The 26,851-nt window shown below is 37.4% G+C and overlaps 3 protein-coding genes across 3 annotated transcripts; 2 read left to right on the top strand and 1 right to left on the bottom strand.

Moving 5' to 3' along the window:
* The first annotated feature begins 6,583 nt into the window (after positions 1 to 6,583).
* Positions 6,584 to 8,568, top strand: LOC135607324 (pentatricopeptide repeat-containing protein At1g08070, chloroplastic-like). The gene has a single exon (XM_065099071.1). The coding sequence runs from the start codon at positions 6,768 to 6,770 to the stop codon at positions 8,430 to 8,432; it is 1,665 nt and encodes a 554-aa protein (XP_064955143.1). The 5' UTR covers positions 6,584 to 6,767; the 3' UTR covers positions 8,433 to 8,568.
* A 319-nt stretch (positions 8,569 to 8,887) lies between these two features.
* LOC135607326 (membrane magnesium transporter-like) lies at positions 8,888 to 12,292 on the bottom strand. The gene is made up of 4 exons (XM_065099073.1): positions 12,118 to 12,292; positions 11,927 to 11,979; positions 11,640 to 11,740; positions 8,888 to 9,220 (listed from the first exon to the last, which is right to left on the bottom strand). Exons 1-4 carry the CDS (start codon positions 12,188 to 12,190, stop codon positions 9,127 to 9,129), a joined length of 321 nt encoding a protein of 106 aa, XP_064955145.1. The 5' UTR covers positions 12,191 to 12,292; the 3' UTR covers positions 8,888 to 9,126.
* Positions 12,293 to 14,374: 2,082 nt separating this feature from the next.
* Positions 14,375 to 16,339, top strand: LOC135607325 (S-adenosylmethionine synthase-like). Its single transcript, XM_065099072.1, has 2 exons — positions 14,375 to 14,509; positions 15,047 to 16,339. The coding sequence occupies exon 2, from the start codon at positions 15,052 to 15,054 to the stop codon at positions 16,234 to 16,236; it is 1,185 nt and encodes a 394-aa protein (XP_064955144.1). The 5' UTR covers positions 14,375 to 14,509; positions 15,047 to 15,051; the 3' UTR covers positions 16,237 to 16,339.
* Positions 16,340 to 26,851: the final 10,512 nt, after the last annotated feature.

Raw genomic sequence — 26,851 nt, forward strand, 5'->3', positions numbered from 1 at the left:
TTCATAACTACTCATGTAGGGACATTAGGGATTCTACGTAGGTGCTTATTGGAGAATGAGTTCACTGATTGATCTTCTCACAAAATGTTGGATGGTTGATGATACCTCATTAATGAATAGTGACTTCATCATTCTAATGGTATATCTAGTTCTTAGACTTGAGACATTAAGGATATCATGTATGAGTACTCCACTCTTTGATACCGAACTTATAAGTTTGGAAGTTTCAAATCTAGTATAGTTGGTTATCGGGAGTGGTAGCCAACCTTACGAGGGTCATTAAGTTTCGATAGAGGATCATTCGCTCTCGATGTCATGAGAGGAATATCTCATATATCTTTGCTTAAATAAATCTATAATTATGATCATTTGGATTGAGAGAGAAAGAGTTCTCCAGGAGAATCCGATAAGAGTGAGACTTGAGAAGAAACAATATGGGTCTGACATCACCATGCCCAGTATACAGTCTCTAGGATATTAGATGGATGAGGGATTATAAGTATATGGTAACTGACAATAAATATGTCCAAAGGATTGGATTCCCTTATATCGTTTGGGGACTGCGATGTAGTGGTCTAGTACGTCCATAGTCGACTAGTCGAGTGAATTATTATGAAGATAATGATTCACTGAGCCAGAAGGAGTTCTAACAGGTATGACTTACGAACAGTTCGATATTAGGCCTAGATGGTCATACACATATGATAGGTATTACGACGAGTAGAGGTTCGGATATGAGATATCTACTAGAGCCATTATCTTAATAGATATCCAATAAGATTCTGAATTATTGAATCCTATAGATGAATTCCGATAAAAGCCAATTATAGATTATTAGGTAGAGATCTAGTAATCTAAAAGGCTTCGGTAGTTGGATGAAGATCCAGTACCAAATAGAGAGGATCCATTAGAGTTAAGTTAACATGAGTCCTTTATAAATAAGATCTCCCTAGATAATACATCTTTCTTATATATATACTTTTCAATTTAGCGAGTTTTTATGCACCAATCTTCGCACGATGATAATATGCTATTTTTTCGTAGAAATCTAAGATTTTTTTATTTCTGTTCTTCCGCTACGCATGTGATATCACCCTAGATTTCTCAACATATAGTCTTTCAAGCATGACACTCGTTGAAACAATGACCAATATTTGAAAGGCTTCCCAACTAGGGGTCGAGCATATAGATTATTTGTGATAATCAGAATATACTTAGCTTGCCTTATTATTCCTTCAGTATTTATATCTTAATTTGTATGTTGTATTGACTTAGTTACAACTTACTTCTCTTTATTAAGAATATATTGTATTATTAGAGTAGAGAATTACCGAATAGTAATTTGAGGTCGAGTTAACAACATTTTAGTTATTAATGTCGAGCTACATCTACTATACATATCGGACTTAAAGATATTTTATCTTGAATTACAAAATTTAGTCTATTGACATACCTTGTTGTTTGTTGGTCTTCTAACTTTGATAACTTGTATTTGGCTGAAAGGCATAAGAATTTATCAATACTCTTGATTACAAATCAAGTGCCTTGGATGCGGTTTTTATATTGTTAGAATAATAGTTGTTTATAGTACATGGGTAGGAATCTTCTTTTGAGAAGTTATTTCATCTTTCGCGTACTTATGCCTTTCCTTGTCTTCTTCGGTTATTCTATGATGTATCCCACTAAGTTGTTGTACCTCATTTCAACTTGTATGCAATAAGGTTGACTTGATTGTGATCATGAATATCCATGACCTCAAAGAAATTCTCTACTTTATAACTCTAATCAAGAAAAGCTTCAATGATGAGATAGCCATTTAACCTAGGGGGGTCTCTTTTGAGACGGTAATATTTAAATAGCCTATTTTATATTGGTGGTGCTTAGTATCTTTCGCTATCATTTTCTGAGTCATCATCGCACATTATTAGTTGTTGTGGGCAGATAATACCATGTTGGTGAAAGTGTCGAGATTGAGCTGCACCCGTACCTCTTCTTTGGTTGGTTCTGTAATAGCCCACCATTCTTTTTTCTTCGTTAGATTTATCTTCATACGCTGGTTGTTTACATTGAATTGCATGGTCATGTCGATGATTAGACTAGCAATAAGCATCAACTCTGGCACGATTGATCCTATCATTATCACGAACTCTGTTCTCGTGTAAACCCGAGTTAGCGAGCATATCATGAATCTCTCATAGTTCTCAGGTCATCCTCGCTTCTTGCGCTTCAAACGTCGCCCATAGAGTTGGCACTCCTCAATCATTACTGTTGGGGTTGTTATTATCACCTCCATCACGAAGGTCGTCATCGTCGAACTTGCCACTATCATCATCGATAATGTCGTTGTTATTGGCACCATTATTATTATAGGGTTATACTTAGCAAATTAAGTTTCTGATACATAAGATTCTTTTTACGTAGCGAGTATAGAGAACATAACAAACCTATTATGCTAACACTAAAACCAAGGCTATGATACCATAGGACGAAAACTAAAATAGAAAATTATTACTAGAAACCTAAGAGATTGCTTTTTTTTAATAATCTCATTGGTTTAGAGGAGACATTTATTTATATTAGTTTTAGACCTTCAAAACTAGCTAGCTAACACCGTGGAACTATCGAAAGAAACTCAAAACATAAAAATTAACAATTGTGAGATAAATAAAAGTGATAATTAGATAATTTATTTATTTTTATTTTTGAAAATAGTGTGCTTCCGTTTGCTCCGCCATAAATGATTTATTGAAGTCGGGAGGCTATGTGTTGGCTGATAGAAAGCTAATTTCCAAGACTCTCTAGCTTTCTCTCCGGGCGTGGAAGAGCGAAGGCTGACGTGATCTGTGATCACCTCTAACTGAGACTTCCTCCGATGAAGCTTCATCATCCTACAAGTTTTCCTTTTCGCATGACAACTTCGCTAACTTTTGTCTTTAGCTTCGGATCAAGAAGTCAAATTTACTGACTATTTCTTGTGGCAGATGAGGTTACCCATAGCCAAAGGTCAACCGGTGCAGGTCAATTTATGCTACAAGAACATTTCTGTAGATATCTGACCTCTCCTACAGCTTCAGGCTCAATCTTTAGATTTAAATTCTATTTGCCTGCATGCATACACAGTGGAGCTTAAGGGAAACCGAAGAGATCCAAATGAGAGTTCAGATAGATGTCGGGATATGCTAAAGAGAGACAGATATGATATAGTTGGGGACAACTTGGTTATTGCCCCCCCCCCCCCCAAAAGAAAAGATTAGCTACTTTATGATCTATGGCATGCAGCAGCTCTTGTTTTATGTATTTGATAAAGGGAACTGAACTAATCTTCCATCACCATCACACCACACTGGCTTATTACTTTTCCACTCAAGGACTTAGTAGACCTACTCCCGACACTATTGAATTCAAATGCCATAGATAAATCTTAATGTTAACTCTTCACACTGTAAAGAATGCTTTGACAATATTGTTCCTTCAGAGAAAGATCCTTACTAAAGAAGACATCCATCTTTCCACTGTAGGAAAGGTGCAGATCCTCTGCAAGCTCTAGTCCATGGTGATGCCTCAGCTTTCTTGCTTGGAAGTAATGCTCAACTTTTAGGTATGATGCAAGTCAATGCAAGAGGTGAAAGGCGGGTAAAAAGATTGAGTTACAGAGCTGCCATTTACTGGTGCCAAGGAGATATATTCTACAGATAGAATCATGGTGTTTGCTTCATGTGTGATTTCAATCATCATCATTCCAATCACAAACCGTCCAGTTTCTACTTGCAAGAGAATCACAAGGAACAGCAAACAAAATGTCATCGGCTCATATGGGTTTTGCTTCTCCAGTTCCTAAAAACCTCTGACGTTGTTTTCCTTGTCGTTAGCGACTCTTATCGCATCCGCACGCGCCACCCTTTGAGCCGCCATGAACTCATCCCACGCAACCTTCCATCCTCCACCTCAAACAAGATGACTTATTTAATACCTGCTGCAACCACTACGTACCGTCTTTCCCTGAGCGTCCATCTGCACCCGCCCAATAATGCTTCGGGGACGTGTTCTTTATGAAGCCAAAGAAAGATGATTCAACTCTATGGTTAGAGAAACCCTAGTTGTTCTTGCAGAAAGTCTTGGTGTTTATCCACATTATTATATTACTGACAGCTCCCTGCACAGGGAGGATGAATCTTGTAGGGCCAACAAGCTTGCTCATTGTCTTCTGTAAGTGGGGCTGGTATTTGCTGCCAACGGAAGCACATAGCGTCTTGTTAGTGATCTACTTACGTATTGCACGGAGGAAACGGATGGCACGTCTTCTACGTAATTCTTTCAGCCATGACGTTGCCATGTACCGGTTGCTGCTTCCCAATAGTTAAGCTTCACAGGTAGAGTCTCAAAGTTGGATCGATTTGAATTGTTAGATCACAAGGGACTCGAATGAGTTATATATATATAGAAAGAAAGAGAGAGAGAGAGTGTGTGTGTGTTGACTTGAGAAAAATGATTGCATGTTCATCAAGCGAATGTTGCATGCTAAGCTGTTTAGGTCAGAAGCACGTGGAAGGGGAAGAGGCTTCAACCTTAAGGAGGAGTAGGAGTTAAACAAAAGAACGGGAGAATGCACTGCTTGCAGACTTCGAAGAATACCTCCATTATTGCGATCGCGATCGCCATCGTGACAAACTCGATAGACCGATGGATACTTATTGTCTCCCTGCTTTCTCCACCGCGATTGGCCGTGTCTGTCGTCGGCTTTAGCATCTCTTTTTCCTGGAGAAACGGGGATCTGCACATGCATCATTGCGTGAGTGAATGATGCACAGCATGTCAGTGCTAATTACTAGGTCAATGCTCGCATGGCATATTACAGTTGCTGGTGAAGCACAGCGAAGGATTTGAAATGTAGAAGTCAGTGTGGCGTGAGACACTAATATAATGCCCTTAGGACAGGGAATTCCAAGTGGCAACCTGTGGACTTCCAAAGTTGGCCACAAGGAAGACAAGAGTACTTCCAGTGAGATGCATACTCTCTCCGTTGTGCAACCAGAGCATGATGAAGGTCATCGAGAGAGCTCACAGGTTTTCCAGATGGATCTGTTCTCGGTAATGGAGAATGCTTTTGAGTTCTTTTGAGAAGATGGAAGCAAGCATTGAGGACAGCTTTTGACTGGTGGGAAGAGATTGCGATCCATCTCATCTTTCATGACATGAAAGAAAGAAGAGCCTCACTCTTGCTGTCCTTATCCAAGCATCCAACCATCCATACTTCACGTACCTTGCAGAACTAGACGAACATCTTCAGTTTGTACGTATCAAAATGCTCAAGATGCAGCGAACCAAGGCTCATATCTTAGGGAACAACAGAAGAGTCCAAGTGAGCTTATTGGATCCTGTTGCTGCAGATCTGCATTCCTGTGTGTATCATCATGCCAGCCCCCCAGTACATGAACATTAGCAAAGCCTTGGTCGAAAGAGATGAGCAGAGTTGGATGACAAGATTCGCTGCTCCACTAAGCCTTTCCTTCGCCTGAAGCAACATGCCAAAAGCAAAACAGAAATGAGGCTGACAGATGTGAAAAAGAGGTCGACAAGCCGCTTTGTCCTTTCTCCTACGTTCGGCCCATGTTTGAATCATTGTGAGTCGTAGTGAAAGCTTGTTTGATTGCAGACAGATTGCTTAACCTGCACATTGAATTGCTTGTTTCAATAAATGCTGTACGGTTTCTGCAAGTTGGAAGTGGAGAAGCTACCAAGTGTCATCGAGGAGGCTACTTTTTCTCTATTTATCTTGGCCTTCCAGGTCGAGGATGCACCTCTTTTCTCCTTTGCTCTGCACCACCCACACTGCATTCACCAACATCCCTAATCAATTATCATCATCATTATCATCACTATAACCTAAAATCATCACTTCCACCAGGCATCATCACACTCTGCCTGATAGAGAAAATGGTTTTGCTTTTATCATCAACATATGTGTCATTAAAAAAGTTAGATATTATGCATAAAAACCTCTATGAATTGCAGGTAATATGCACAAAAAATTACAGGTTAATTGATGATTCGAACCGGAACCGAAATCATCTAAATCGGAATCGATTGTTCCAGTTTGATTCCATAATCAAAATCTAGATGATTCGATTCTAATTTTTAGTTTGGAGAGATTGAAATTGATACTTTCGGAACTACTATTGGGCCTATTGTAACTTTAAACCACGAGTTTACGTTACGATGCACTTTTCAGGTTACTTAGTCGATGATTCAATTCAATGCATTTGAGACAAAAGTCCAGAGAAAGAAAGTAGCATAAAAGTTAAGATTGAACATCACCACGTGAAAAAGTTGTCAGCCGAGGATAAGTTACATCTGTTGAACATTTTGGAAAACTCATTTGCACGCAGAAACTTGCAACCTCTCATCTCTTTCGGCTCATATACGATTTGATTGATTGGACCCCTATCAACCCTGCAAGGTAAACAGGCAAATCATTGGCAAGATTAAAATAGATGACTCTCTCTCTCTCTCTCGATCCTTCAACTTCTCATTATTGCGTTAGCTGCCCAGAAAAAGAAGTGACTGCATAACAGTGATGCAGAGGAGAAGTCCAGCTGAGAAGCCCACATAAGAAGGTTGCGCACCAACGAAGCCCAGATGAGAAGCCACTCACTGCTAATAGTGATGCAGTCGTGTCGTTGACTTGACCTTTCTGTCGTCAAAATAAAGAGACTGGACTACTGTGTGCATGTTGGTTCGCAACATATCAAGCCGCGGTTTGTAGAGTCATGTCGACGCCATTGCCTCAGCATCAACTGTTCGTTCCATCTCGCCCGCAACGGCAACGCGGAAGCCCTCGTGCGACAAGGGTTCGTGGGAGGACTCTCCCCGCGCTTCTCACAACCGGAAGAACACCCGAAGGAAACAATCCTCCTCCCGACCCAACCGTCGACTTCCATCGGCTTCTCTCTTCGGGGACCCTCGAGCCTGAACATATCGCCTTCCCTTCCCTGTTCAAAACCTGCTGCGGCCTCCGCGCCGCCGAGGAAGGGCGGCAGCTCCATGGGCAGGCCGTCAAAAGAGGCCTCCTCCTCTCGGACGTCTTCGTTCAGAGATCCCTGCTCAGGATGTACGCTAGGTTTCTTGCTTGTGATGACGCGCTCAAGGTGTTCGAACGATGCTCCCAACCGGACATCGTCTCTTGCAACGATTTGATCGTGGGGTTGTGTAGGATCGGGGATTTGGATGCTGCAAGAAAGGTGTTCGATGGAATGGCTGATAGGAATGTGGTATCTTGGAGCGTCATGGTTGATGGGTACGCGAGGAACGGGTCGCTGGGGATTGCACAGGAGCTCTTCGATGCGATGCCCGAGAGGAACCGGTTCTGTTGGAACTCGTTGATTTCTGGGTATTTGAGATGCGGTCACGTTGAGGTTGCTCGAAGGATCTTTGATCGAATGAGGACTCAGAGGGGTGTCGTCACTTGGACGGCTATGATTTCGGGCTATGTGCAGAATTCACAGTATAAGGAGGCATTGGACCTGTTCCTCGAGATGCAAGTCGCGGGCGTCCCGCCGAACAAAGTCACCATTGTGAGCGTCCTTCCGGCAGTCACGGAGCTTGGTGCTCTTGATCAGGGGCGATGGATACATGCCTATTTGGACAAGATGGGTGTAGAAGTCGACTCGGTACTTGCATCCGCTCTCGTGGTTATGTACTCCAACTGTGGCTGCATTGGGGATGCCATTTACGTCTTCGAGAAGCTCGAGCACAAGCAGTTGTCAGCTTGGAACTCCATCATCTCAGGCCTTGCAGCTCACGGTCGTGGAAGAGATGCCCTCCACCTGTTCTACAGAATGCAGGATGACTTCCAAATGATCCCCAACGATATCACGTTTACTGCCATTTTAAGTGCTTGCAGCCATGCAGGTCTTGTCGAGGAGGGACGCAGACTGTTCCATCTCTTTACGGAGCGTTACAAGTTGAAACCAAACATAAGACACTACGGGTGCATGGTTGATGCCTTGGCACGTGCGGGGTGTCTAAAAGAGGCCGTGGAGTTTGTGGAGACTATGCCGGTCCAGCCTAATTCTGTCATCTGGAAGTCGCTAATCAGTGCTTGCAGAATTCACAAGAACGTTGGACTGGCTGACCGTATATGGAGAAAGATTACTGAATCGGGTCTTCGAGACAGTGGTGCTTGCGTTTTGATGTCTAATATCCTCAAGGATGTTGGTCGACCTGATGACGCAGGCAAAGTGAGAAAGCAGATGAATGATTTGCAGGTGAAAAAGGTTGCAGGCTGCAGTTGGCTTGAATTGGATGGAGTGATTCATGAATTCTTGTCGGGCAGAGAGAGCTTTCATGCTCAAGGCATGCAGATTCGTAGTTTGTTATACGAGATGCAGGAGATGATCAAACTGGAGGAATATAATATAGATAACTTGAATTAGTTGAACAACAGGGTAAGAGTACAGTGTTCTGGAGTAAATGTCTCATGAATTAATGTAGATAATATCTGATACAGTCGCATTCCTCGCACTTGAGTACGTCTTCATATAATACTAATACTGTCGCATTCCTCGTAAACTGTACTTACTTTTTAAGATTTAAGGTACCTACGGCATTTAAATTGCATAAGCTCTCTCACATGGTTATGTGCTACATTTTTCAATCTTCATGTGATTCAATTCAACCATTAATTATCAACCAAGAGTCGACCTACACGGCTTCTAACATCGGAGTGAGATTTCCAGGTTAATTGACAAACATCCCAATATTTGTCATCAACTCCTTGAACCATCTTTCGGTTTAGATTTGATGCCACTCCATCAAAACCATTTACAGGAGTTCATGGGAGCAAAGCAACATCTATTGATCAAAAGAAATTTCCGTTTAGGCTGCCACGTACAAATAAACTAAAGCTTCACTAGAACAGGAAATTTTATGGATGTCACAGGAGTAACTAAGTTCAATGGACACACTGGCATTCCAAAATTAATAAACTACTACACGAAGCAAAGTGTGGAAATAATCAACATACGGTTCATGTTTTAGAGAATGAAACCTACCTCACACCGATTTAGGTGGATTGTGATGAAGCTGGACAGGAGGTCCGATTCCTCGTGCCTTAAGGGGGAAAAGGACCTACTTTTTCAACTTGTACTCCGCATTACACGGAAACACTTTGCCACGGTGATTGAAGATCATGAAATCCAGGTTTGTTGGTAAGGACACGATCCTGCAGTTCACATTCAAAACGGCTTCCTATAAGCATGAAATGTATCAAGATAGACACCATGATAGAATAAATTGAATTTTCATGAATGTCCCACAACTGTCAGGTGATTGATGACTTTTACATATGAATTCTGAACACCTCATCCTGATGTACCCATGAATTAATTAAGTCTACGCGATTGCAGGCTGAAAGTTGAGAACGAAGTGGGATGTGCGACATTACACATGCGTGAGATGCTATTTTTATAAACCAGATGCAAAGTGAGGAACAACTGCATTATAGTTGACAAGGTTACTTCATTCATAACGTGCACTTTATAGTTCATAAACAACAACTTAAGTCATTTGGCATGCATATTACTGTTCATTTAAACCGCTAGATATGCATGGCACAATACAATAAATCCTTAAGAGAAAAACCCTGTAAACTTGACAGCAATCTACACACTGCAACTACAGCACATGGTTTTGATTATCTACAGTTATTCTACAATGATAACTGCAAGATTCAACCAACACCATAGATAGGATAATATATTCTATGCTGGACTCGGAAATAATATACATAACAGATTGATGAAGCACATAGTGACTAATCCTCGATAAGCAACATCTATTTAATTATTCTAATTTCATGACAACCTACATTATCAAGCATCATCAGCGGTTGCCTTATGCTGCTTCTAAAAGATTACTATTTCTTTGGAACCTAAATTTCCAAGCAAAGATAAAAAGTAATTTGATGTCTTATTTTTCTACTTATAGTCCTGCTCCTTTTCATTTGTCAAACTCAACTCGTAACTTTGGACTCGATTAAATGGAAAAAGATAATGTGACTAAAGAAGTTGGAACCAAAGACAGCATTGTCAACGTGGAAAAAAATCTTAGTACAGTTATTTATATCTGAGTTTGTCTCTTCTATTGTCATCACTTCTAACTGTGTACAGTGTTCTCAGCAAGCGAATTGCTCAATACAATATTGAGCCAGTAGATTATTCAAGACACTGCAGATGATATTATACTATAACCCTCCGTGTATGCTGAAGCTTATCAAGAAGCTAAATCAGGTGTTTAGAGTGATCTGTTTTAATAAACACAATAGGGTTTTGAGCTGGGTAAGGTACAAATTCTCACTGTCTTTTTTTCTTTGGGAAACATGACATTTGCAATCTGATATATATGATTTAATCAACCTGGTGCTGATAACTGACTTAAACATGTCAGGTCATGTTGACATCAGGTTGCTCCATATGAGGTACCGGTCCAGAAAAGTACACCTTTCATGATCTTTAATTATCAATATACAAAAGTGTAATTTACCTCATCTGGTCAAAGTGGCAGTCCTCTCTTAGCCATTGTAAGCCAATGTCCCATATCATCTAAAATTCTAAATAACCATACAGCAAGAAGAGACTTTGAAGAAGCGAACCCATCAGAAGTTATTGTACTACTCAAGATCACAATATGATCTTATCTCCATTTTCATTCTTCATCTACCATAATCCAGATCCATAATATGCACAAAATTAATTTTAATTTAAGCCTCTCTACAAAGTTCCTTTCTTTAGTACATCTTACACTACACCAATTTATCTTTGGTAGGAACATGAACATTTGGTTTAACCAAATGAGTAGTATGCAGAAAAACTAAGCTATATGGAATTAGAAAAGGGCACAAAGCAAAGCAAAGCAAAAAAGAGGAGAAAATAATAGAAGGCTGTGATGAACAGGAATCTTCCTTGGAGAAAGAGCACGAGGGGAAAAATTGGTTCCCTCCTGACAACTCAAAGAACATATTTGTAATAGAGTCATATGCATAAAAATATTCATTCCTAAAAAGGCATTTTATATGTCCTAGCCATAGAAACTTACTGGACATACGAAGTAAGCCGGTGATTCTGAACCATCATCTCCTTCCAACTGGTGCATCTAAGTGTCGTTTTTCCTTTTCTATGTTTGTCTTTTATTTTTTGTTTATGTTCTCATCCATTAGTGGGATTATTAAATACTCAAACAGATGCAATCAAAAGTATGAAACTTCTTTATTTTTTTCTCATCTTAAATAAGTACCAACCCTAGCCACATCACTCTGATTCCATCCATATGAACCCCTGGAACACTATATTTCTACTATGGCATCAAATTTGGTAGAGTCCATATTAATATCTAGATAAAGAAATGCCTATGAAAGGAAACATCAAACTATGTTAGTTTTGAAACATATTGATCAAGTACTAGCAGGTATTATGAGTAAAAAAATTATACATATTAAATCAATATACCATGACAATGATCGCTTAATTTTCCTGTACTGACTAAACTACATTGGAGCAGATTATATATAAAGCAGCTTGCCGAATTTGCCAATCACAACAAGATGTAGAATGAAAACTATCTAAATCATGCAGATACACAAATACCTATTTTCTTCAGAATCAGGATGTATGGATCTAAATTTTGCAGGAGCCGCCAGAGCCGCCCATATGCAGAAAGCCAACCCCAGTAGTAGCTCGACCACAACCTAAGAGAACAATCCAATGATCCATAAACACCAAATCAAAAGGAATATTATTAATATGACAGCGATGATTCATAGCCATGGGAACTCCACATCATAGATCCAAAGATACTAGAATTGAAAAGGAATCACCGCAAAGAGAAATTACATGAATCAAAAAGGAAACTAGGAAAAGGATCTGAATCTTACGTTCATCGGAGGACGCGAGAACTCTTCTTCCACGATCTTCAGCATCCCTCTGTCTATATTCCAAATCGACGTAAGAACAGATACAAGAAATTGAAGCGAGAACATCCGAAACATCGGGTGTGGACCAAATCATATTTCGATCCGATCACGGCAACAAAAGATAAGAAGAAGAAGAATGGGTAGGACTTTACATTGGATGGTGGCATAGCCAGCGTGGGCAAGGAGGATGCCTCCGAGGATCCCAACCATGAATCCAACTCTCATATCCACCGAGGCTCTTCTCGATCCCTTCCGCAATTCGCCTCGATCTCTCTCCGACGCGCGGACAAGGGTTTGGGATTTGGGAGGAACAGGTGGCAACGAAATCGCAATGGTTTTCTACCGTCGTTAACCCGATCCAGCCGGAAATTATTGGACCGGTTGTTGTTGGACCCGGTCGAAGCCCAAAATGTAGTGTTTTAGCCCAATCTCTATTGTCATTGCCCTCTGATTGCTTGCATCAAATTTTGGGACAAGTTTGATTGCCATCTGTCACTTCTCGTACGTCAGAGAATCTGAGATAATTCTGATGGCTTACATCAAATTTACTTTTTCCAGTGGAGTTTTTTTATTTTTTATTTGCTTACTCTCATAAAATAAATTTTTATTTTTTTAAATAAGATTATTTTTAGCCTTGTTCCAATGGCCTCATCATATTATATAATCCATATTATATAATCCTTGAGCCTCGATTATAAGATATATGATGAGATTTTTCATGCGACCATAGAAAAGATTATCTCCTCATCATCGACGACGACATTCAGATTTTTTGGATGATGAGTGTGATGATATCGAAATAGAGTGAGAGAATGAGAGCAATAGGGATGTAGGTAATATTAGAAAGGAAAAAGTCAATCTTCTTATCGTGAAAGGAAACGATGATATGGACAAAAGTAATGCTGAATAAGATGAGAGAGTATATGAGGCAGACAATAAAATCAATGGTGATAAAAATTTCAGAGAGGTTGAGAAGGAAAAATGAGGAGGAATGAGTCTTCTCGGACCATTGTACATGAGGAAGATGAGAGAATCATCGAAAAAGATCGAAAAGAGCAAAGGCTAGTGTGTCGGATCAAGAGAGATCAAGCATTAGCTGATTGAACTTGGGCTACAAGGACTGTAGAGAGACGACGGGCTCTTGAAGACGATGATAAGGGAGAAAGAGGCCAAAGATTATATCAGCTTTAAAAATAAAAATAAAAGAAACTTGAAACTGTCATTTGCAGGGTCAGTGAGAGCTTCAACGTCGCATCCCCACCTACAGCACTTGTTCTTGAGGTCAAGCTGCGGCAATGGTGTTTCTTTGACCTTCGTGCATTCAAAAAGCAGCACGACCAACGCAACAGCATGAGTCATCTTCGGTTTCCTTAGTGATGGAGAAAGCAGATCGTAAACATCAATTTGGATCAAAGTATGTTTAAATTATTCACTAAAACATGTAGATTGCAGTAAAGTTGCAGCTTCCACTGGTGGGTCGAGTAATCAAGTCATCTCATCACCTCAGCTTCATTTAGATCTTGTGGCAGAAACTTGCCAAGTCCATTTGGAGCCCTTGATACGTCCTTGTGTGATTTCACCGGAAACCACAAGTTGGTGTCTCATCTAACTTGGGCCACCGAGTAGGATTGAAGTTCACGCCGGAGCAAGCCAATTCTACAAAGTGGTCTGTGAAGACACCACTTCTTCTTTCTGATACTCTTCCTCTTACCATCATCCCAGCTTTCGGGTGAAGTCAAAGTTGGTGTGAAGTAGACAACGGAGGTCAAACTGCGGCACTCTCGCTGGCTGCAGCCGCTGGCTTTAAGCCAAAGCATTAGCTTCCATGTGCTGGTTGGAGACTTTAGTCGTAGCAATTCAATAATATTTTTCAACTCTATGAATATTTATAAAATAATTAAATTCTAATTATAATTTTTTAACCAGAAATTCGAAAATACTTTATCAATCCAACAACATATTCAAACTTAAATCTGATCATTGCATCAGTTAGAATATGATAAATATTGGAAAAAAAAAGTCACTCATTTTTGTCAATAATGATTCTGGAAAAAAAAAGTCAACCTGAATAGATAATTCAGGTTGAAACCGTGAAATGATAAATACAATTTTGTCAATAATGCTCTATTATTTATAATCCTCCATCACGCCTTTCTATAAGTTTGAAAGTCATAATAGATTACTCTCCACGTGGCAACAAATGGTTCACGTCTTGGCTGTTTTGCGTTCCACATTCCACACACACACATGGGGATCTGAGCCGGTAAGCAGTGAGGGAGCCGAATGAGCCGTGAGCCGAGAGCCGATTGAACCTGGTGCGGATGTGGGTCCAGGTGGGTGTTAGGTGAAGCCCCAGATAAAGCCGCTTACTGGAGCGCACCTAGACAGGACCGTGAGCCGCGTGACCCAATCGAATCGAATCGGACGGCCGCGATTCGATCACGGGCGCCATCGAATCTTAAAATACCGGTCAGGGCCGATGCGGGCATTCAGCATTCGGGAGGCCCCGTCTTCCTCAGAGAGCTCAAAGCGGCGCCAGATCTGGTGAGCTAATCTCCCTTGGACTCTCCAGATCTCGTTTCTCCTTTTCTTTTCATTTCCTGTGATGGGCGCTGCCTTGGTTTCGTTCGTGAACTCGCTCTTTTCATTTCCTGTGATGGGCGTTGCCTTGGTTTCGTTCCTCAACACGTTCAGTTTCCCTGAACCGATGGATCTGATTTAGGGTGTAGATGTCTGCGTGTACCTTCGAAGTTTGATCCTAATGTATTTGTTGTAGTGGCGATAGGGTTTCAATTTCTGCGATTTCCGCGTTGTTTTGGCTAGATCTGTGGATTTTTCGATTGTCTTCATTGGTTCCGAAAGAAAAAGTTCTTTTCTTTGAAGTCATCGAGCAAACTGCTCCCTTTCATTTGTTTGTAGCCTGTTGTCTACCTTGGTTTCTGCTTGAAGACCTGCGTGGACTTTGCTCGTGCAGGTTTCGCTTCCGGCTGACTTTTGTGCTTCTAGATTTGACTTCTGCTATTCTTCTTGAGTGTTCTTTCTTACCTACTTGATATATGCTCTATGTGGATCCAACTTTAGGTAAAATGGAGGACACCTTCCTTTTCACCTCTGAGTCTGTCAATGAAGGGCACCCAGACAAGCTCTGTGATCAGATCTCTGATGCAGTTCTTGATGCCTGCCTCGAGCAGGACCCTGACAGCAAGGTTGCCTGTGAGACGTGCACCAAGACCAACATGGTCATGGTCTTTGGTGAGATCACCACAAAGGGCAATATCGACTATGAGAAGATTGTCCGCGACACCTGCCGTGCTATTGGGTTCACATCCGATGATGTAGGCCTCGATGCAGATCGTTGCAAGGTGCTTGTTAACATTGAGCAGCAGTCCCCTGACATTGCCCAGGGTGTCCATGGCCATTTCACCAAGCGCCCTGAGGAGATCGGCGCTGGGGATCAGGGTCACATGTTTGGCTATGCAACAGACGAGACACCTGAGCTGATGCCCCTGAGCCATGTCCTCGCTACAAAACTTGGAGCTCGCCTCACCGACGTCCGCAAAAATGGAACTTGTCCATGGTTGAGGCCCGATGGTAAGACCCAGGTTACCGTCGAGTACCGCAATGACTACGGTGCCATGGTCCCCATTCGTGTGCATACCGTGCTCATCTCCACCCAGCACGATGAGACCGTCACCAATGACGAGATTGCTGCTGACCTGAAGGAGCATGTAATCAAGGCTGTCGTCCCTGAGCAGTATCTCGATGAGAAGACCATCTTCCACCTTAATCCGTCTGGTCGTTTCGTCATTGGCGGACCTCATGGCGATGCTGGGCTTACCGGCCGCAAGATCATTATCGACACCTACGGTGGCTGGGGAGCCCATGGTGGCGGTGCCTTCTCCGGCAAGGATCCAACCAAGGTCGACCGCAGCGGTGCGTACATCGCCAGGCAGGCAGCTAAGAGCATCGTGGCCAATGGACTTGCACGCCGCTGCATCGTCCAGATCTCTTACGCCATCGGTGTTCCTGAACCCCTTTCGGTCTTTGTCGACACTTATGGCACCGGCAAAATCCCCGACAAGGAGATTCTGGAGATAGTGAAGGAGAACTTTGATTTCAGGCCGGGGATGATCACCATTAACCTTGACCTGAAGAGGGGTGGCAATGGCAGGTTCCTCAAGACAGCAGCCTACGGGCACTTCGGCAGGGATGATCCAGACTTCACCTGGGAGGTGGTGAAGCCCCTCAAGTGGGAGAAGCCAGCTGCTTAAATCACCAAATATTGTCATCTTATAATCTAGTGATAATAACCAGAGAATTGCTGCTGCTTATGGTTCTGCTTTCTCTTAACAAGCTTCTAGTCTTTGTCTGTCATCTTCTAGTCTGTCTATCCGTGGGTATAAGATTGTTGCATCTACCGCATTTGTTATGGCATCGTAGGTTTTGAATTGCATGTGTTGGATGTTTATTTGAAGTCCCTCAGCAGCATATTCTCCAGAGACTTGGATTTTCCTATGAATTAATGTTACATGAGATTTAGAATGATCAGATATAGAGTGAAGTGCATCTATGTGCCATTTGTTTGCCATATGAGGTCCATGTATCTTTGCAGCATAAAGAGAAGATTAAGTATTTTATATAATCATATACCACTGCCATCGTTATATGAAAATAATATTTAATATCAAAATTAAAACTAAATAATAAAATATCAAGATTAAGATTATGTATCCTTTTATGTCATTTAAAAAATTTTTATTTGATTTGTAAAAGTAATGTCATCACATTTTTCATCAAGATCATTTCTTAAAAAAAACTTTTTTTTGATCGATGATTGTAATTAGAAATAATTATATATATAATATATCTTACTTAATTAAATACAATCATATAATATAATATTTTTTATAATCCATTAATTGACAAGATATGAATAAATTTAAAATAAAAATATATAAATTTATTTAATAATAATTTTATCCAATTGGATTCTAAAAATTTTGAAAAGAATTTTATAATCTTAAATTTTAAAACAAGCTAATAAATTTAATAAGTATAATAATACTATATCGGGCTCGACTATCAATACGAGTTATAACAATTATATATTATAAAGTATTTTTCTAATTTAATCCATAATAACTCATAATTTATTATCACATTCGAATATAATATACAACATAAATATAAATAGGATAATAAAAATAAATAACTTTAATTAGATAAGTATAATAATAATAATAATAATATTCACTTAAATATATATCATGGGTTGCTCACAAGTCTAATTATAAAAATATATATTTTTATATATTTTAATCTATAAAGTATTAGTAAATAGATTAACAATCATCAAAGTGATGCTTAGATTCTCTATCAATACTTACTATTTTTAAACTCTCTAACCACCCGATCTCGATATATTTGGAATCATTAAAGTACTTATTATTCTTAGATAAGTAAATTGCTATAATATAAAATAAAATATTTTTAGTGACCCAGTAATTGAGTCGACTATACTAAGACTTTAGATGAAATTTTGCAGCTATAAAATTTGATTTGTTGTCTTAAAAAATGTCACAAATTCAACTTTCATCGTTAATAATGTAATAAATGATTGCTTTATATTTTTTCAAGAAATTATTCTTTTAAGTAATATAAATATAAATCTTGAAATTAATTTTCTACTATCGAAGTTATTTGCAAAACTAGTATCTGAATATCTCGTCATTTCAAATTAATTTGATCTCTTGTATGTGAGCATGAAGTCTTTCGTTTCATTTAGATATCTCATCATTTTCTTTATAATTTTTAATATTCCATTCCTGAGTTATTTTGATATCTATTAAGCATTCTAACTATAAAATTAATATCTATCTCGTATAGGTTTAAATATATAATAGACTTATAATTATATATACAAAAAAATATCATTCATTTAATTTCTTTCTGAGACATTGGTTTTGACTAAATCTTTTATCTTTAGTAATATGTGTATCACTAGTTGAGTAAAACTATAAAATATTATTAATTTAATTACTTTCTAAGTTATTTTAGAAACATTAGTTTTGACTGAATCTTTGACCTTTAGTAATATGCAAAACAACATACTAAATCTTTTTAAAATTAGGTTAATATATACTTATTGAGATAATCTTAGTAATCTTTGAGATCTATTATTGAAAATTTTAATACCAATAATATAAGTTATCTTATTTATATTAATTATTTTAAAATTCTTGATGAAAAATATCTTGATTTTGTGTAATAAACTAATATTATTACACGTAAATAAAATATAATCTACATATAAGACTAATATAATAAACTTATTTTTTTTTATCTTTACATATATACAATGATTAATAAGATATGCTTTTGCCATATTTCAACTCATGATATCTTATATGAAAGACATTTATCAATTTGATATGATAAGATATGTTTTTACCATATTTCAATATATTTCAAATGATAAGCACATAAGCATTTATAATAAGATGCATTGCATACATTTTCATCAATTTACTACGTATCATTTCTCCCCTTTTGTCATCAATAAAAATAAGAACAATTCAATAATGCAAGTAAAGATTCATGCTATATTTCAATTTATATTTAACAATACCAATCATATTTCTAGCATTCATGACATGGTATTATTCAAAAGTTCTCAACATTAAATATTATCAACATTAAAGCGGTAACTTCCATCATCTTTTCCCCTTTTTTTCAATCAAGACTTTACATGAAGAAGGAAAGAAAGGAGGAAATCCATTAAAAACCAACTTTGTGAAATGATTTGAATCAAGTCAAAAATGACAAGAGTTTCATTAAATCATGCTTCAATTTTCACAAGGATCAAGATATTCATGTGAAATCAAATCCTCACTCTTGTAAGTGTTCATCTCATACTAAAAAATTCATATAAATTTTTTTTTCATTAAGAAAGAATTCATGTCAAAGAATAAAAAAAATTTCATGAACGATCACATCAAATCCATTTCTCATAAAAAAAATTCATAAGAGTGAAATCCAAGAAAGATGCATTTGTCAATGAATTCCACGTATCCAACATTATTATATGATGGAGCAAGGATATGAAATAAACTTGATATGGCATTAAACTCATAAAAGTTCCATTCAAGAAGATAGTCCGGAAAAGAAATTCATCAAATTCATGCATTCGGACAATTTAACATTCCTAACTTCGCAAATGATCATCAAATAATGCGTCAGGTTATAAATACCAAAAGTTGAATATATCAAGGAATTTTTTTTAGTTAAAAGATTTATCAAGTCTAATTCTTAGAGTGATATATTCATCAAAGTAAGCACAGAATTTCACCATCAAAATAGGCAATATAAGATTACAATATAAAAGAGATCACAATGAAATTTTTGCATCAAAGTAAGTAGCATTTCAAGATTACAAATATCAAGGTAATCAACATAAGGTTACAACATAAAAGTAAACATAATACAATAGAGAGATTTCATCAATTGCTCATTTAGGTGGTGGTAAGTTAAAATGTCTAAACAAAATATTAAACTGTCGGTGAATCTACTACAACTTAGTTAAGATTTGATCTTGACATTGTTCAAGTCGATCTTGTCGTTATTCAAAATGATCCATCAGAGTCCCTATGTCGTCGATATATGAGGGAGGTGCTTGCTCTACTAAAGGTGATTCCTCAAAAGGACTAGTTGGAGGAGATTGATTACCCTGGTGTTTCGGGTTGGAGGGGATCAGTCCTTCTAGACAGTCTAGTCCATATACCATTTCTGAATGTACATCGTATCAGTCGAAATAGATTTCTATTTATGATATTAAATCTATCTAGTTTTATAACTTCTTCTTTGGGTGAAATGTCAATATTATAGGCATGGAATGGTATTTTGATCACTCTATCATGTTTTATTGGATTAGGTAACCAAAACAATTATTATGTCATTTCATAATCCAATACATGGTATATAATTTCATTTGGCTTACTTTATCATGATGATATTATTTTGGGAGAATGATACTTATCAGGATGTGATGAAGTATTTTGGTGCTTAAAGGTAGTAAATGTTCGTAGCTTTTTGGAAGAATCGTTAAGTTAGGATTACCAAAAATTGTTCATAAGGCATCAACCTAAGTAGTCCCAACTGTTTCTTCATCTCATTATCCTCTAAAATAACACCCTCTTTCTTTTACCAGAATTCCCATGATGTTACAAATTGTTCTATCCGTCATGGGTATATGATGTCCTAATAGATAGGTAGATACCTTTTCGTTTTCATCTATATGTAAATTATTGTAAAATAGCCTAACAAGACTAGGGTAGATGGGTTCACTTATTTGAAGGATTGGGAGAATATTTAGATTAGCAAACCATTGAATGGGTTCTAAGCCACTTAGTTCCTCTAAACCAATATATTTACCCTTATGAACATTCATAAACTCTGTGGATGAAAATTTAAGGGCATGTTGATTAGAATCGAAAAGTAAGGAGTCATAATTTTTATATAATCTCCTCTTTCCTTTGTCCCTAGAGGATCTTCTAGAAGCCATGAGACTAAACATATAAATGATGAGAAAACTATACATAAGAGGCAAGATCTATCAATAAATTGAAAGAAGAGATTTGAGAATTACCCTTGCAGTGATCTTCTTGAAAGATTGAGATTGATCCTTGGATTTGAAGAAGAGGAGAGTTTCCTAGAGTTTCTAGAGGAGGATCAAGGAGAATGAGGGGTGGAGAGGTATTTAGAGGTGTAAGGAAGGAATGTAGGAGGGCTTGGGGTCGATTCTGCCGCTGGCTCTAAGTGCCTTTTTATAGGGCAGAGGTTGCGGGCGGTGGCACCGTTAATTGGGCGGTGCTACCGCCTACCACCCGTGACAACTGGCAGTGCTATCGCCTGTTGGGCGATGCCACCACCTATAGGCAGTGAGCACTGCTCACATTGGTGTGTGTTGTTGTCATAGGTGATTCCAATTTTGCAAGATTTTTATTGTTGTGAAGCACACAACCTTATTTACATCATCATGTAAAATTCGTATCATAAGAGAAGAAGATTCATATTGAAGATTGTACGTTCATAATTCATCATATAAAATGCATACTATACTTAAACATTATATAGAACTCGTATATAAAAAAAACGCATATTGTAATTTTATAATTCACCATATAAAATTTGTACGCAAGCATCGTAACAACTCATATAGAAAAATGCATATGGCTTATTGCATATACGATCATGATTTAAGTGAATGACCCAAAGAAATAAGAAAAGTCTGAAAATAAAATTTAACAAATTCATGACCTTGTTGGATAGAATTCGATCCGGAAAAAAAAATTGAGGGAATGTATCTGAGAAATTTAGAAATCCAGAAGAAGTGAGAAAGGGAACTTATGCATATGAATTATTAGGTTTGAGATATCAAGATCAAGTGTTTATTACATAAGATTTCAAATAATTATTGCATCATGATCTTATAAGTATCATTTTGTAACTAACCGTTTTAATTCTTATGATCCCCTTTTTATTATTTTGGCTAGAGAGTTTTATGAGTTATTTTGGATCTATAGTCATAAGCCTTGAGCATCGAAAATCAAAGTATCATCTCTTGCTCCTAGCTTATGATGATGCATTTATCTACAAAAAGAGATGATTTTTAGGTACCAATTTGACATTGGGTACCTCAAAAATCGATCTACATAGCTTATCATGTTGCATTGAGTCATTTGAGGTTCTTTTAGGAACTCAAATCAATTTATGTGGACTATATCTCTTAAATGGACATTTGCATGCAACATATCCAAGTTTGCAACAAAAGTTGCATTTGGTATGAGGTGATACATGCAAGGTAGGGCCTTTAATAAAGGTGGTTGGATTTTGGTGAGAACTATTCATAAATTCGATTCCGTCTTTTTTATGAATATGACCCTTATTGACAAGGATAATGTTCAAGGACTTGCTACCAACCTCAAATTTCTTTAAGGTTTCTTTGAGTAACAAGTTTTCCTTTTGAAGTATTTTTAGTTCATGGCATTTTATGTAGGAAGCTAAGTTATTTTCATGCTCAATCTTTATTCTATCAAGGTCGCTAATAAGAGAAGCATGTTCCTTTTTCAAAGAGTATACTTTTTACTCAAGATTCTACATTCATCAAAGAATTCATGAAAAGCAATTGAAAGCTCATCGAAAGTTAAATTTACATCTAATGAACTTGTTACCTCATCTCCAATAGTCATTAGCGCATAGTGAGCAACTTGCTCGGTGTCCTCTTCTTTGGAAACACTTGAGTCGTCTCATATAGCTTTGAGAGCCTTCTTCTTTAGTTGTCTCCTCTTTGCTTGGGAGCATTCACTCTTGAAATGTCCCAACTTCTTGCATTCATAACATATCAATTGTTCTTTCTCAGGTTTAAATTTATTTTTAGTATTATTTTTAGATTTATTTCTTTTTATGAATCTTTTGAACTTATTTGTTAAGAGTGACACGTCATCATCAAAGTCCTCATCACTTGAGTTTTCTTTCAAATTGTCTTCTTATGTTCTCAGTGTCATATCCTTCCTGTTCTTTGGAAGGGTGTCCTCAAGCTCTTCATGAGCTTTACATATCATTTCATAGGTTATTAGTGACCCAATTAGTTCTTCAAGAGGAAAAATATTTAGATCTTTGGCCTTTTGAATGACCATTATTTTAGGGTCCCAACTTTTTGGTAGGGATCTTAAAATCTTATTAATAAGTTCAAAATCTGAGAAACTTTTACCAAGTCCTTTTAGACCATTGACGACATTCGTAAATCGGGTATATATGTCTCCAATGGTCTCACTCGGTTTCATTCGAAATAACTCATAAGAATGCATCAAAATATTAATTTTTGAGTCCTTCACTCTACTAATGCCTGCATGAGTCACTTCGAGTGTATGCCAAATATCAAAAGTCATTTTACAAATTGATACTTGATTAAACTCGTTTTTATCTAATGTACAAAATAAGACATTCATAGCCTTGGCATTTAAAGTGAAAGTCTTCTTCTCCAACTCATTCCAATCGTTCATTGGAAGATAAGACTTTTGAAACCCATTTTCTATAATATTTTATAATTTAAAATCCATTGAAATTAGGAAGATCCTCATTTTAGTCTTCCAGTATGTGTAATCTGTCTAATTGAACATGGGCGAACGTGTAATTGAATGACTCTCTTGGTTGCTAATAAATGTCATCTCTCTTGGGTTTCAAACCAAACGAGAGTGAACCTTGCTCTATTACCAATTTTTAGGATCAAGAGCGGCACTAAGAGGGGGGGTGAATTAGTACAGTGGAAAACTTTCATGATTTCAAAAGATTTTGTTTCGATTAAAATCGATTCCGATGAAAATGGTTTTGATTTTACTTTTAATTTGAACTTAAAAGCTTTTCATAAAAATGTAAGAGAAGATTAAGGAGATTTGCAATAATGTAAATTACATAAATGAAAAACATCGATTTCGTAAAATCTTCGTACGATTAAAAACAATCTCGGAAGGTATTTAGTTGAAAACATATATGAGATGTAGGCGTAGTAAAAGCATAATAAGGAGGAGAGGCAGTTTGCTATAAAAGTAAATTGCTCAAAGTAAATACAAACCGAGTTTTAGAGTGGTTCAGTCAATGCGACCTACTGTAATCAAATCAAATATTTAAGTTAGGAATTGATTTTATTTCCTTACTTGTTATTATAATTTAAGAAAATCTTAATCTACTTCCTTGTTTGTTGATATGAATTAAGGAAATAACTATTAAGTATTCCAAATATGATGATATCATATTTGTTAGTATATTAAATGAAAATAATTTATATTAAATAAATACAAAAATTAAAATGAATTTCCCTTAATAGAGGCTCACCTCCTCCTATTTAAAGGGGAGGGATTTTTCTCCTTCGTTCCTCACCTAGTCGAGCCTAACAGCGGGAGGAACGAGGAGTTACACCCCATTGACAAGAGAACGAGGAGTTACACCCTGTTGACAAGAGGTAGGTTTCTCTACCTTTTTTAAATTTAAAAGTTTTAGCTTCTATTTTGATTCTTTAAATGTTGAAAGTTTTATAGTTTGAAAAATGTGTATCAATTCTTTAAATGTCAAAATTTTTGTATTAAAGTAATCAGTTAAAGTTTTCATAATATTCTTTGACCCATGATTAAGGTTTTTATTGTAAAATTAAATATGTTAAAAAGGTATATGTTTTATATGATATATTTTCTGTATTACAGTTTATCTTTAATCTTGTCTGGATTAAAATCTTGTTAGACTAGAATATGTTATCTAAAATCCTTTTTTGATATTCTTTGATATGAAATTTAAAATATATTATTCTGAATGATTTAAAATATGACTAGAATATGTTGAAATTTTATATGTATTGAAAACATGATTTTTATTTGAATTTAGAAGGCTATTTCCTTGTATTAAAACTTATCTCCCAATCTCTCTTTTAATGTCTTATGATTTCTAGTCAAATTTAGAACGTTATTTCCTTGTATTAAAGTTTTTCTCCTCATCTATCTTTTAATGCATTATTATATTTTTATTTATGTTGTTAATAGGTATATGCTATGATATGAAATTGAATATTAATTGGAATGAAATTGCTCACAAGCTAGGCCCAACCCACGGGTCAAGCCTTGGCCCGTAGGCTACCCCAGCCCAACCCATGGGTCAGGTCACATGCGACGCACATGACTAGTTCATGAGCCAGGGCTGGGCCAGTTTTGTGTAATGCATGCTCAGTCATGTATAATGCACATGACTAGTAGATGGACTAGCTCAATCTAGCTCAATATTATTGTTGAACTTGAGCCCAAATATTGATTGAACTAAACTAGACTTGATTAGTCTAGATCAATTCAGGGTAATTCCGAATTGATTGACTTATTCAAGTTAGTTTAACCTAAATTGAACTTAATCTAGTCTAAATTATACTAGTCTAGGGTGGTTCCAAACTAATTAAATAAGGATTAGAGATCAATTCAGTTAGGCTCTAGTAAATCGAGTTCAATTGAATCGATTAAACTAGAGTTCAAGTCAATTGAGAGCTAATTTATATTATTTAATATTGATGATATTTGAAAGAGACATTTTAAATATATTATTTCATCTCAAAATGGACATGACCAGTGTGAGATTATATTATTTTCCTGCCGAGAGCAGGTAGGGCGATTCCCTTCGGGGATTAGCGGGCCGTCAGATGTGGCGGCTAGACGGTTCCCCCATCCGCTGTTGGGAGGAACGTGTCCCCACTTTGGCGGGTGTCGGACACCACTCCATCCGCTGTTGGGAGTGTGATATGAGTTTGCCTCCATCCGCTGTTGGGAGAACACAAACTCATCCCGTAGGATAAAGCCTCTCCATTCGCTGTTGGGGGAGTGCTCCTTCGGGTACTTGATATACGCCAATGGGATGATTGATTGAATTTTGATTATGTATACATTTTGAGTTGACTTTTGGGGTTCCTACTCAGCGTTGCTGAATTTTCTTTATTTTTTTTATTTTCAGAGCAGCCTCCCTCTAGTACTAAATCGGATCCCAGTGGAGAACGGACCTTCCTCTACCGCTAGGTAGAGCCACTTGGATGATTCTTGAAGTTAGCATCACTATGTTTACTTTTTATTTATGATTCGATGAATAAATGGATTGTCATAAATGAATTGTAATAAATATTTATGAATAATGAATAAAGTGATGTTTTCTATTTGGTCTAAATGTGTGGAAATATATATATATATATATATATATATATATATATATATATATATATATCCATAATGTGATATCTTTTATGGTATCAGAGCATGGTCTAGGGCCTGTAGGTGTATTAGGTCCCTTGATTGACTCTAACCGATGATTGTCTTTAACCTATTATAGGAGTAATGGAGTCAATTCCAGAAATTAGTGGTCTTGTCACTCGGGGTGCTCATGGTCGTAATGCTATTGGTCTACGCACTCGGAGAGGTGTTCAAATAAATAATAACTTGGAAGCTCCACGCATCGTAGAGCAAACCCAGTCCTCCCGTACACTTGTCACTAATTATGGGCCAGCTTCTCCGACTTCGCAGAATGCCCCTCATGCCCCATGTCACATCCTGGATATATATATATATATATATATATATATATATATATATATATATATATATATATATATATATATATATATCTTTCCACACATTTAGGCCAAATAGATAAACATCACTTTATTCATCATTCATAAACATTTATTACAATTCATTTATTACAATCCATTTATTCATCGAATCATAAATAAAAAGTAAACATAGTGATGTTAACTTCAAGAATCATCCAAGTGGCTCTACTTAGCGGTAGAGGAAGGTCCGCTCTCCATTGGAATCCGATTTAGTACTAAAGAGAGGTTGCTTTGAAAATTAAAAAAAACAAAAAAAATTCAGCAACGCTGAGTAGGAACCCCAAAAGTCAACTCAAAATGTATACATAATCAAAATTCAATCAATCATCCCATTAGCGTATATCAAGTACCCGAAGGAGCACTCCCCTAACTGCGGATGGAGAGGCTTGATCCTATGGGATGAGTTTGTGTTCTCCCAACAGCGGATGGAGGCAAACTCATATCACACTCCTAACAGGGGATAGAGTGGTGTCCCACACCCGCCAAAGTGGGGACACGTTCCTCTCAACAGCGGATGGAGGAACCGTCTAGCCGCCACGTCTGACGACCCGCTAATCCCCGAAGGGAATCGCCCTACCTACTCTCGACAGGAAAATAATATAATCTCACACTAGTCATGTCTATTTTAGGATAAAATAACATATTTAAAACGTCTCTTTCAAATATCATCAATATCAAATAATATAAATTAGCCCTCAATT

This window comes from Musa acuminata, chromosome BXJ2-3 (genome assembly GCF_036884655.1).
Source record: "Musa acuminata AAA Group cultivar baxijiao chromosome BXJ2-3, Cavendish_Baxijiao_AAA, whole genome shotgun sequence".
In the NCBI taxonomy this organism is placed as follows: Eukaryota; Viridiplantae; Streptophyta; class Magnoliopsida; order Zingiberales; family Musaceae; genus Musa; species Musa acuminata.